At 44.4% G+C, this 12,973-nt stretch overlaps 2 protein-coding genes across 2 annotated transcripts; both read left to right on the top strand.

Annotated features, from left to right (window-relative positions):
* Positions 1 to 2,884: 2,884 nt before the first annotated feature.
* LOC130381039 (gastrula zinc finger protein XlCGF57.1-like) lies at positions 2,885 to 9,582 on the top strand. Its single transcript, XM_056588460.1, has 4 exons — positions 2,885 to 2,946; positions 3,811 to 4,551; positions 7,123 to 7,267; positions 9,147 to 9,582. Exons 1-4 carry the CDS (start codon positions 2,934 to 2,936, stop codon positions 9,580 to 9,582), a joined length of 1,335 nt encoding a protein of 444 aa, XP_056444435.1. The 5' UTR covers positions 2,885 to 2,933.
* On the top strand, positions 4,566 to 9,083 carry LOC130381421 (zinc finger BED domain-containing protein 4-like). Its single transcript, XM_056589048.1, has 6 exons — positions 4,566 to 5,192; positions 7,123 to 7,267; positions 7,366 to 7,597; positions 7,791 to 7,913; positions 8,012 to 8,095; positions 8,386 to 9,083. Exons 1-6 carry the CDS (start codon positions 4,892 to 4,894, stop codon positions 8,734 to 8,736), a joined length of 1,236 nt encoding a protein of 411 aa, XP_056445023.1. The 5' UTR covers positions 4,566 to 4,891; the 3' UTR covers positions 8,737 to 9,083.
* Positions 9,583 to 12,973: the final 3,391 nt, after the last annotated feature.

Raw genomic sequence — 12,973 nt, 5'->3', positions numbered from 1 at the left:
AAATCAAAGGGTTATTAGCCGATTTCTGCAGAGCTTGATGTCATGGTATTGGGTTGTTGAGATTAACTATGAAATATGTAAACAAATCAAGGATGTAATAGCATTTCATAGAACTCATTTTAAGTATTAGGCTAATGTAATTCACCAAACATGCTTCTCTTATATCTTCTTACAACTTGCACCTGGAATACATACAAGGTAACAAATGGAGTACTGATTTTTCTTTGTTGTCTCTACGCAGGCCAGCTCATCAAGTGCTTACATTCAGCAGCTTCTCTCAAGGGATGTTGCCTGCCAGACAGAAAACCTGGAAACGCATATTTGTAGGCACAAAGCTATCCTTAAAGTCTATGCAGCCCCATTTTAAAAGTGAAGGTGTGTACATTACTCATTGAGTATTTTTTTTCTTTGATTTGGTAGATTCTAGGCAGCATAGATTCTAGGCTGATGCTAGATTCTATCTGCGCTAAAAAGCCTGGTCCTCATTGGAAAAGCATCATGACCAGCGCCCTGCTAAAACACGAGTCAAACTTGGGAGTTGCATTTCATAGATGGAATCAGTCAAGAGCTCAGAATCGTTTCAAGCCCGATGCCACATGAGCTGGTTTATCATTCTCAAACATCGATGGATTCATAATGTATGAATGTTAGCTGATCAGCTTAGAGGGAATGACACGTTTTTGCCTTTTAGTGTCCAAATATAATTATTGTGCTTGCCTCGCATGTCATGTTGTGCTCAGATAATTTTGCGCTGGTGTTCGTTGAGTGTCCTTAACCTGGCCAACCACTTGAGCTTTGAGTCTAGGGAGGAGGGTGCTGGAGGAGACGTCCCTCTCCAAAACTGTGAATCTTTGTCAGCAAGCAGTACACATTTTAAACCCTCTGTGTCAATGTTGCGTACATTTAAAGAGTTGTACAGATACACAATGCCTCCCTTTATGCAAATAATATATCAAAACAATTACTTTTTCCTTTTTTTCTCCCTCTGCAGAAGACTGCGAAGCCTTTGGAGACCGTAGCACTCAGTGTGGCGCCACCTCAAAGATTCTGGCGGTGGTCGCCCCTGGCTCCTCCCACATGTCCAGTCACAGCGAGGAACTGCTGGTTAGCAGAATAAAGAATATTTTGTCATTTTTGCACTTGTTAATAGTTAATCGCGTTTTAACCTACACTCAGATGTGAACTCATTCTTGCATGCGAGGGTCTTGAATCCACAAAAAAAAATACACAGGCAAGACATTGAAATTGCAGGGCGTGCCAAGCCACGACCGAACCAGCTTGGCAGTGTAAAAACGCCGAATCTGTCGGTAGTGGGGATTGACAACTATTCTGTGAAAATGAAAGAATATGTCTTGTGTGTGTTCCATTTCCGTCGAAATAGAAACATTTTGCGCTGGTGTTCGTTGAGTGTCCTTAACCTGGCCAACCACTTGAGCTTTGAGTCTAGGGAGGAGGGTGCTGGAGGAGATGTCCCTCTCCAAAACTGTGAATCTTTGTCAGCAGTACACATTTTAAACCCTGTGTCAATGTTGCATACATTTAAAGAGTTTCTTTCACGTGTACAAATACACAATGCATCCCTTTATGCAATATCTAAATGTAAATATACTTTTTCCTTTTCTTTCTCCCTCTGCAGAAGACTGCGATGCCTTTGGAGACCGTAGCACTCAGCGCGGCGCCACCTCGGAGAGTCTGGGTGTGGACGCCCCTGGCTCCTCCCACATGACTCTGTACGCAAATGTCTGCTTGCCGTCGCTTCCCTGTCATCATTGTTTTAAACCAGCCAATAGGGCGCCAGGGGGAGAACTAACCAACTTGGTGATTGGCTTCTCCAAAAACGTATCGGAAGCAGAAAGAAATGAATTGCTCTTCTCCAGAGTGTCCTTAACCTGGCCAACCACTTGAGCTTTGAGTCTAGGGAGGAGGGTGCTGGAGGAGATGTCCCTCTCCAAAACTGTGAATCTTTGTCAGCAGTACACATTTTAAACCCTGTGTCAATGTTGCATACATTTAAAGAGTTTCTTTCACGTGTACAAATACACAATGCATCCCTTTATGCAATATCTAAATGTAAATATACTTTTTCCTTTTCTTTCTCCCTCTGCAGAAGACTGCGATGCCTTTGGAGACCGTAGCACTCAGCGCGGCGCCACCTCGGAGAGTCTGGGTGTGGACGCCCCTGGCTCCTCCCACATGTCCAGTCACAGCGAGGAACTGAAGATTCTGAGTGTCTACGGAAAAGGGGAGGGCCCACTGGCGACGGACGGCCATGACACCCTCTTCCCCGCGTCAGAAGTGGAGGCCCTGAACTCGCTGTCTGCGGACCACAGCGTGGCCAAGAGCCTGGAGCGCGGCGAGTGGCTGGTCTGCCGCGAGGAGCTGAGTGTGCAGGTTGGAAATCATCTTCTTATTCAGCATCCAAATGAGAGGCTTCCTCTGTTACAACTCCAGCACACACCCTTAAAAAAAATAAATAAAGCACACTCCTCTATGAATTAATGTTCCGTAAGTGTAGCCTGCCTATTGCCAGACTCGTTGGTCTGGGGAAGCTGCTGTCATTGTCTTCAGCACAAGAGGCTTGATCAACTTGTTCAACTGACTCTGTACGCAAATGTCTGCTTGCCGTCGCTTCCCTGTCATCATTGTGTTAAACCAGCCAATAGGGCGCCAGGGGGAGAACTAACCAACTTGGTGATTGGCTTCTCCAAAAACGTATCGGAAGCAGAAAGAAATGAATTGCTCTTCTCCAGACCCTTCCACAGGGCGAATTGAAATCGCCATCAGAACAGGTTGGGGGAACCCAGTCTATCGTAAGGGGGGATTAACAACTATTCTGTGCAAATTAAAGGAAATTAAAATGTGCTTCTTTATGTGGAAAGCAGCAGACCCCAGACATCATTTCAATCAAGGTTGAAGAGGATATTGGTGGAGGCATGCCCGCTGTAGGTTAGTAATACACATTACATCCATGCAAGTAAACTGACCTACCAACTGAGAATGTACTCGATTCTAACTGCGCTAGTCCTCTTTTGAAAAGCATCATGACCGGTACCCTCCTAAAACACAAGGACTACTATACAGTTTTATAGTAGAATGATTTACATCTTGTTCATGGCAGGTGTCAGGAATGCTGAATCCGCTCTGATTCCCAATATAACTACAGTATTGGTAAGGTGGAGACGTAGCGGTGCCTTCTCAGTTGGAGCCTTTGACCCTTGACCCCCCCAAGGGGAACAAGGGAAAATGCATAATAAACAAAAAGACGTTAGAAAGAAAGTGTCAAAATATACTTCTTCCAATACATCAGTGTGTAAAAGTACATGCTGTATCCTCATCCTCATCCTCATCGTCATCCGCTTATCCGGGGTCGGGTCGCGGGGGGAGCAGCTCAAGCAGGGGGCCCCAGACTTCCCTTTCCCGGGCCACATTGACCAGCTCTGACGGGGGGATCCCGAGGCGTTCCCAGGCCAGTGTTGAGATATAATCTCTCCACCTAGTCCTGGGTCTTCCCCGAGGTCTCCTCCCTACTGGACGTGCCTGAAACACCTCCCAAGGAAGGCGCCCAGTGGGCATCCTTACCAGATGCCCGAACCACCTCAGCTGACTCCTTTCTAAGTAAAGGAGCAGCGGCTCTAATCCGAGTTCCTCACGGATGGCTGAGCTTCTCACCCTATCCCTAAGGGAGACGCCAGCCACCCTTCTGAGAAAACTCATCTCGGCCGCTTGTACCCGCGATCTCTACATGCTGTATCCCTTTGTGCAAATAATTAATTAATACCATTACTTTCTCTCTTTCTTTCCTCTCTGAAGAAGACGGCAATGACATCAGAGACTGCAGCACGCAGCGCGGCGACACCTCAGAGAGTCTGGGTGTGGACGCCCCTGGCTCCTCCCACATGGCCAGTCACAACGGGGAGCTGCAGATCCTAAGCGTCTACGGAAAAGGGGAGGGCCCACTGGCGGTGGATGGTTGGTGGAAGGTTTCTCCCAACAATGCCAATATGATCGTACACATGAGGACCCGACCAGACGAGAAGCCGTACGGGTGCGACCAATGCAAGAAGCGCTACATACGGGAAGACTTCCTGAAGATCCACATGAGGACTTGCTCTGGGGCGAAGCCCTACAGCTGTGACCAATGCACGAAGAGCTTCAGTCAGCTAAACGTACTGAAGAACCACATGAGGACTCACACCGGGGAGAAGCCCTACAGCTGTGACCAATGCACGAAGAGCTTCAGTCGAAGTAACGTCCTGAAGAACCACATGAGAACTCACACCGGGGAGAAGCCCTACAGCTGTGACCAATGCACAAAGCGCTTCAGTCAAAGAGAACACCTGAAGAGCCACATGAAGACTCACACCGGCGAGAAGCCCTACAGCTGTGACCAATGCATGAAGCGCTTCATGCGGAAAGACGCTCTGAAGAACCACATTAGTACGCACTCCAGCGAGAAGCCCTACAGGTGTGACCAATGCACGAAGCGCTTCAGTCTGAAAAACCAGCTGAATAACCACATAAGGACTCACACCGGTGAGAAACCCTACGGGTGCGACTAGGGCTGGGTATCGAATTTCGATCCGGTTATGGCACCGACCGAAATGCTCCGATCCTATCGAATATCAAAACATTAATAGTTTTCCGGTGCCGTATTTCGATACTCAATGAAATTAATCCCAGCCTGTCTGCCAATAGTAATATCGTTTTCAACTGTTTCTGGGTAAATGCTACGTCTGTGAGCCAATAATCATGTGGTATTAGTGGTTACGAATCTTAAGTCGCTGGTGATTGGCTGTCACATTTTCGGAGCGCGAGACACGTTTGTCTACTTGACCGTCACTATATCAAACTTTGTCAGCTGTAGCGTAACATCACTCTTGACGTTGTCATAATGCCTAAAAGGTCCAAAGTGTGGCTCCACTTCGCTCAGGTGGACACCAATAGAGCCAGATGCTCTATTTGCCAAAAAGTCGTGCTGGCGAAAGACGGCAACACATCAAATCTTGCGAAACATTTAATAATGCACAAGATTAACCTCCGGTCGGACAGCTGCTCCGTGTTTGACTGTAAAGCTAAGAAAGCTAAGAAGGACGACGGGACTTCAGTCACCAGACCGCCTCCTTCTTCCACATCGAATTCTCTATCGGCTAGTGACCGGGATTCAGCTGGGAGTTTGGCCAACAACATTACAGGTAAGGTTTATTACCTGTTGATTACTTTATTACTTTTGGTTTGAGCCATATTTTTGCTTGTGAGAGAAAATGATTAGCCGGCTGATCAACTGTAACTATCAGCTGATCGCGCGCATGTAAACAGAGAGGCGTGGCGGGAGTTGCGTCAACATGACAACAGCTGTTTATCAAAATAATTTCAGTGTGGAACGCAAAACATTCCGAAAACGATATGAAAATGATAGTGTGGAGTCCACACTATCATTTATCACGATCTCCATCCACACTGTGTACTGAGATCGTTTTCATTGCGAATGTGCGTTCCTTATCAACTGCAACTGTCAGCTGATCGCGCGCCTGTAAACAGAGAGGCGTGGCGGGAGTCGCGTCACCATAACTGTTTATCAAAATAATTTCAGTGTGGAACGTGGATGCAAAACATTCCGAAAACGATTTCAAAATGATAGTGTGGAGTCCACACTATCACTTATCACGATCTCCGTCCACACTGTGTACGGAGATCGTTTTCATTGCGAATGTGCGTTTTTATATTTACCCGGGTTAGTGTGGACAGGGCCTACATTTGCCTTGTTTTACAGGCAGCTGCTTTCTAGTTAACATTACTTCAGCGTTTATTTTACATGGACACTTCTGATCCGAATAGATTTCTAATCTGAAAAGATGTAATCCGAATGTACTGTAGGTATATGGCATTTACAAAAGTGGTAAGCGTACGTCCGTATGTCTCTCGCGCACAACCGTTAAGTTGATCTGGACTTATTCCGCATGGAACTCTATTCAGATCAGAGAATTGTATTCCAATTGAGGCGTATATATGATTTATATATGATTCTATATACGATTTTTTGTGTCCATGTCCATGTAAACGCGGCTACTGTGAGCATAGCCACGCTAACCCTTTAAAGCAGTAGAAGTCATCATGTCCATCTTTTCCCTTTACGTTAGCCTCTGCCCCGCCTCTTACCATACCTGAGGTAAGGAAGACATTGCCAGGTATTGCTAGTGTCAATCCCTTCACGCTGGCAGAAAGGGGGAAAATGACGAAGGATCAGCGAGAGGAGTGCCATAGGGTAGTCACCAAGTTCATTGTTAAAGGTTTGCTGCCCTTTTCAACAGTGGATACCCCATGGTGGAGGTGAGCAAGCTGTAGCCTAGTTGGCTTAAACGATACGCTTTAGGCTGGATAATGTTGTTGTCACTGTTATTGTCAGTATAAATAAGAAAGTATGTCACTGGTAATGCTTTATGTTCTAATGTCATCAATTGTAGGGAGATGATAGCAGCCCTGAACCCTAAATATCAGTCCCCCACCAGAGACATGGTATCGAATACTTTCGTGCCTGCATGGTATGCTGTGGAGAAGGAGAATGTGAAGAGGGAGTTGGAGGCTGTCAGGGATGTGGCTGTGACTGCTGATGGATGGACCAGTGTTGCGCAAGATCACTACCTCACTGTTTCTGTCCACTATATAATAGAGGGGGCCATGAAGGAGAAAATACTGCACACGCAGGCAGTGTATGTATCACAGACAGGGGTAGCAATAGCAGAAGAGATAGGGGACATTTTGGAAGAATTTGGGGTAAAGGAGAAAGTTGTGGCCATCACTGTGGATAATGCTGCAAACATGGATGTGGCAGTGAGAAGGATGAGTGTGAGAAAAATTGGCTGCTTTGCCCACACACTTAACATCGCCGCCCAAAAGATATACACCATACCCTCAGTTGCAAGGTGGGCAGGAAGAGTCAGAGCCTTGTTGGTGTGGTTGAAAAGGTGTACCCTGTCTAAACCTGTTTTGAAGGAGAAGCAGAAAATACTCGGTAATACACACTAAACTTGGTTCAAATAGTCATGGTTAAAATATTTTATTATTAAGTCATTATTCATAAATGGACCATTGGTTTCACACTTTGTGTCCTCTCTGTATCTTTAGGCCTGCCAGAGCACTCAGTCATTCTGGACGTTAAGACCAGATGGAACAGCCTATATTTAATGATGGAGCGTTTTCTGGAAATGTTCCCTGCCATCCAGGCAGCCTGCATGGACCCTCGCCTGAAGAAGTCCATGGAGAAGGAGAGGTTTGGAATTTGCTTATTTTCACCATCAGTGCTGCAGCTTAACATTTTTTTCCCTAAAATTGAATCATGCTATTAAGACCTATGTGCATATTTTTCAGACTTGACAGAATTTCATGTGACGACTTCAGGAAAGCAGAGGAGTTCGTAAAATTGATGAAAATCATGTACCAGTCAACTGTTTGCATCTCTTCCGGAAACAACGCCACACTAGGTCAAATTATTCCAATCATAAAAAAACTTCAAGATCAATTCAGGGTCACAGCAGACGACTCTTTCTTCTCTAATGCCATAAAGGAAAAAGTCTGGGATGACCTTTCCAAAAGATACCAAGTAAGCATCACTATTTTATTGATTTGTTGATTATTTTCATTCGGTATACAGAAACCTCTACGTATACTGTGGTGCGCCGCAGCAGGGGCAGCCGTTGCAGTAGCTCATCTGTTACATGTCCCTTGAATTTCCCTCAGGATTAATGAAGTATCTACCCTATATCAATCTATCTATCTATGTTCTTCTCTCACAGGGTGAGGGCATTCAGGAGTTTTTGGAGGAGGGCACGGCTCTGGACCCTAGGTTCAAGGGAAAGGTAGAGGATGCTGTGTGGTACAGACTGGAGGAGGAGTTAATCGATCGAGCCTCACACCAGGTGTTTAAAACTATCTGTATCATTAAATCTCATTATATTTAGCCTCTCGCTGTAAATGAAATCGGTGTACATGACACCTGCTTTTCCAATATCAACAGAACAGAGGTGAAACTGCCCAGGCCCAGCAGCAGGTGGACGATGGAGACAGCTCATGCGATGAAGCCAGTTCAGCTGCAACAGAGGTAAATATTGTCTTCTCTCTCTTGCTCATTTAATATTTTCCAGTTTACATATGCAACTAAATGTTAGGTGGATATTCAAAGCAATGGGGACAAACATCAAAATGTGACTTTTTTTTAATTTATTTATTTGAGAAAATAAATATCTCACAAGTGCAAAAGTGAATCTATTCTTGCAAAACCCCATAGCAGATGCCATAGATTCCATAGGTTTACCTTTACACTTTTCTCAAATCAATGAATTTGATCTATACACAACCTTACTCCTTCTTCTTTTTATTATATGCTTATAGAAACTGACAAAGCTGTCTGCGCTGGAGGAGTTGTTCATGGATGAGGACATAGAGGTGGGAGAGCGGAATTACCCAATTGCGAGCCAAAGGGATAAGGTGAAAGAAGAAATCCGCCACTACAGAGGTTTGCCATCAACTTTGTCAACTGTTGATCCAGTGACCTGGTGGTGGGACATGCGGGGCACCCTACCAGCACTATCAAGCTTGGCTGCAAGGTACCTCTGTGTTCAGGCGTCAGCGACACCATCAGAGCGCACCTTTTCAACGGCTGGCGACACAATCAGCCAGGAGCGGGCCTGTCTGTTGCCAGACAAGGCAGACATGCTGATCTTTCTAAAAAAAAACTGTTGAGTGACTGTTGTCATGCAGTTTGGACTCTTTGGACATTTGTTTGCATCAGTTTTTCTCTTTGTTATTATTATTCCATTGTTATTTATTCATTCATTATTATAACTGAGTGCCCTCGACTAGGCCCCCATGCCTAGATCTCTGTGTATTTATGTATGTGTGTATTTATGCATGTGCTCTCTCTCTCTCTCTCTCTCTCTCTCTCTCTCTCTCTCTCTCTCTCTCGCTCTCTCGCTCTCTTGCTCTCTCTCAGTTCTGAAAAATAAATTCTATAATTCCTAATTTGTTTTTGTTGTGGAAATTGATTTTTAAAACATCAGGTATCGAAAAAAGTATCGTATCGAACCGGTATCGAAACCAAGGTATCGAAATTAGCACCGTATCGAAATATTTTGAACGATACCCACCCCTAGGTGCGACCAATGCACGAAACGCTACGGCCGGAGCTCGTCCCTGAGGAGCCACATGAGGACTCACACGGGTCCTCATGTGGCTCCGTGTGGACACGGGGAGAAGCCCTACAGCTGTGACCAATGCACGAAGCGCTTCAGTCAGCAAAACCACCTGAAGAGCCACATGAGGACTCACACGGGGGAGAAGCCCTACAGGTGTGACCAATGCACGAAGAGCTTCAGTCAGAGCAACGATCTGAAGATCCACATGAGAACGCACTCTGGGGAGAAGCCCTACAGGTGTGACCAATGCACAAAGCGCTTCAGTTTGAAAGGCATGCTGAAGATCCACATGAGGACTCACACCGGCGAGAAGCCCTACAGGTGTGACCAATGCACGAAGTGCTTCAGCCAGAGCTCGTCCCTGAAAGTCCACATGAAGACTCACACCGGCTAGAAGTTTAATTTCTAATGCGAGGCTAGTTCTATTTCTAACATTATGAATATCAGGCCCTTTGTCCAAAATTCGGAACTACCCCTTTAAAGGGATACTTTCACACCTGTATCCAGGTGCTGCTTTTTTTTCATCATGATTAAATGCTTTCCAACTTTGATTCGCCATGTTTTTATTTTTGAGAAATTATGTCTGTGATGAAGAATGACTTAGTTCTAGGACACTTCTGACTGCAAAACATTTGATTTATTTTTAGAGCTTAATCATGGGAAGAAACAGGCAGCAAAGTTACCAAGCATTCGTTCAGTAAGTTGCAAATGCAAACTATCTTAATGCCTTTTTATTCATAAATGGACCATTGGTTTCACACTTTGTGTCCTCTCTGTATCTTTAGGCCTGCCAGAGCACTCAGTCATTCTGGACGTTAAGACCAGATGGAACAGCCTATATTTAATGATGGAGCGTTTTCTGGAAATGTTCCCTGCCATCCAGGCAGCCTGCATGGACCCTCGCCTGAAGAAGTCCATGGAGTTCAAATTTACCAAGCATTCGTTCAGTAAGTTGCAAATGCAAACTATCTTAATGCCTTTTAATTAGAGGGGACGGGAGGTATCTCTAGGTCCAAGGAGAATGTATATAAATTACTTTAAATTGATTAATTATATAAACAGGGTTTATATCATTTGTATACAATTGTATATTGGAGTTACGTTCGATATTTCCACAAGTATGTCATTAGCTCTACCTTTTATTAGAAAAAGCCTGCAAAGTTCACCTGTGAAATAGACTGCAATTAAACCCCACACATTATACATGATTGTGTTTGTTTCAATTACCTTTTGGCATGTCCTTAATGCCAACTATCGCTTGTTTTGACTTTCTAATTGCTGTCTTTCTACTGCCATTATTTTCTATTTCATATCTTGTACCACAATAGGCAATCGTGGTTGAAGAGGATCCACTTAAAAAGGTCCCTGGTTAAATGTCTAGATCTCAGTGATGCTTGAGTCAGTTCATGCCGGTCCTCCTAGAGTGCAGCATTATTCTCAGGGGACAGAGTCTGAAGATTCAGAGCCTTCACTCCTTGTTTGCCGTGGCGGCTGGTGATCAAATTTGTGGCTGGGGTGCAGTAATGAACGGGGGTAGACAATTTTGAATTTGGTACATTTTATTTTCTGTATTCTGGTGCATTTCTGAGATGCCCCCTAGCTTAAAAATCATAGCCTACACCCTGACTTGCAGGGCCTGGACAAGCTTACACTGCAAATACAGACCTATACTTTATGGCCATTTTATGTTTTTTCCACTAGCCATTGCTATTTGACCAAAGGTTGTTATTCTGATATTGAGGCAGATCATGATCACTGTCCTATAGCCTCCATTTTTTTGTGAGTCTCAATGTCTACTTCAAATGCAGTTAGAAATATGGGATTGTTGCTTCACTTTGTTTATAGGCTATGCCGCCAAAAGACTCAATTAATATGTAACTTACTTGCCCGTTTTAAGTTCTTTGGGAGTCCAATTCCTCCACTGAAATGGGTGGAAAAGCTCCTTTCCACCCACCAGAGAATTTACAACTCTCTGCTACAACTCTAGCAGAGTTGTAATTTGCAACTCTCTGCTAGTTATCTATCTCTTTTCTCTGCATGCAGTTGTGTTGCGCGATTGCTGCTGAGGGAGGTAGCCTATTTGATTGATTCGCTGAATGGTCCAATCATGTGGTGTTAATAAAATATGAAAAACAATAGACCTCTGAAGAGTAAGTCCCGCGTCCGAGGCTGCGGTTCCCTCATCGTACATAGCAGCTCTGTAGGTGGCGAACAAGATAATCAAAACAAGATAATCAAATTTGGACACACACACACACACACACACACACACACACACACACACACACACACACACACACACACACACACACACACACACACACACACACACACACACACACACACACACACACACACAGACTTTAAACACACACACGCACACAAACTTTAAACACACTGGTAAAGCAATAGGAGCCTGCATTGGCTAAAGTTGTTGGGATGCACGTTATTTTATAACACAGGGAGAGGCAAAGTTGTGCATTACAATGCAAACACGACAATAATTGGCAACATTCTTGCGCACTCAGAAGAACATGAACTGAATAAATGCCAGGTAAGGGACATGGAGTTACCCAGGGGTACTACAATTAGCTTGGTTTTAGAGGTGTGTGAAATCGGCTGGAAGGAAAAACAATGTTGTAGCCTTCCCAGCACTGTGTCAGTACATGATGCAGTTATTCTGATAATGTCATACAATTCTACAGGTTCTCAGCTTTCCAAAGAGACCAAGCATGTGATTAGAGGTCATACTATGAAAGAGCAGTGCTCTCTAGAGTAGGCGCAGTGCAAAAACTAAACAATGGCCCGAAGACCAAGTGGTTAAGATGTTATATATATATATTTTAAATAAAAGGTTTTTGTTCGAGACACTGTTTGGGTCAGATTATTTATAACATAATAAATTAAAATTTGGTTGGAGGGGCCCCCTAGGAATTTTTGCCTAGGGCGCCCACTCACTCTCAAATCGCCACTGTATGTTGTTGATTTTGCGCTTGTAAATAGTGAATCGCGTTTCAGTCTACACTCAGATGTCAACTTATTCTTGCATGCTAGAATGAGTGAGTCGAAAGAAAAAAGACATTCGTAGTATGCAATTTATTTATAAGACGTGTACTCTCCGTGCATAGCCCCGCCATCTCCAGTGAACCAAGAAAGCTGGCTCCGTGATGAAGGGGGATTTTACCCCCTCTGTTGTACACAGGCAAGACAATGAATTTGCAGGGCGTGCAAAGCCGCGAACGAACCGGCTTGGCAGTGTAAAAATGCATAATGTGTCCTTAGTGGGGATTGACAACTATTCTGTGCAAATGAAAGAATATGTCTTGTATGTGTTTCCTTCTTTACGTGGAAAGCAGCAGACCCCGGACACCATTTCAATCAAGGTTGAAGATGATATTGGTGGAGGCATTCCCGCTGTAGGTTAGTAATACACATTGCATCCATGCAAGCAAACAACCTGGATGAACTGAGAATGTACTCGATTCTAACTGCGCTGAAAAGCCTGGTCCTCTTTGGAAAAGCATCATGACCATCGCCCTGTTAAAACACGAGTCAAATTTGGGAGTAGCATTTCAAAGATGGAATCAGTAAAGAGCCCAGAAGGGTTTCAAGACGGATTCCCCATATTTATCATTCTCAAACATCAATGAATTCAAAATGTATAAATGTTAGCTGATCAGCTTACAGGGAAGGACACGTTGTCGCTTGTTATTGTCAAAATAGAATAATTGCGCTTGTCTCTCATGTCATGTTGTGCTCAGATCATTTTGCGCTGGTGTTCGTTC

The sequence above is a fragment of the Gadus chalcogrammus genome, chromosome 4 (assembly GCF_026213295.1).
Source record: "Gadus chalcogrammus isolate NIFS_2021 chromosome 4, NIFS_Gcha_1.0, whole genome shotgun sequence".
Lineage (NCBI taxonomy): Eukaryota > Metazoa > Chordata > Actinopteri > Gadiformes > Gadidae > Gadus > Gadus chalcogrammus.
The sequence above is the reverse complement of the archived record's forward strand: the minus strand, read 5'-3'. Positions and strand labels throughout refer to the sequence as shown.

Coding starts and splice junctions, on each gene's coding strand:
- LOC130381039 (XM_056588460.1), top strand. Junction 4,552..7,122: donor CGGTGAGAAACCCTACGGGT/GCGACTAGGGCT, acceptor CTGTATCTTTAG/GCCTGCCAGAGCACTCAGTC. Junction 7,268..9,146: donor AAGTCCATGGAGAAGGAGAG/GTTTGGAATTTG, acceptor ACCCACCCCTAG/GTGCGACCAATGCACGAAAC.
- LOC130381421 (XM_056589048.1), top strand. CDS start 4,892: ATGCCTAAAAGGTCCAAAGTGTGGCTCCACTTCGCTCAGGTGGACACC. Junction 7,268..7,365: donor AAGTCCATGGAGAAGGAGAG/GTTTGGAATTTG, acceptor CATATTTTTCAG/ACTTGACAGAATTTCATGTG. Junction 7,914..8,011: donor TCGATCGAGCCTCACACCAG/GTGTTTAAAACT, acceptor CAATATCAACAG/AACAGAGGTGAAACTGCCCA.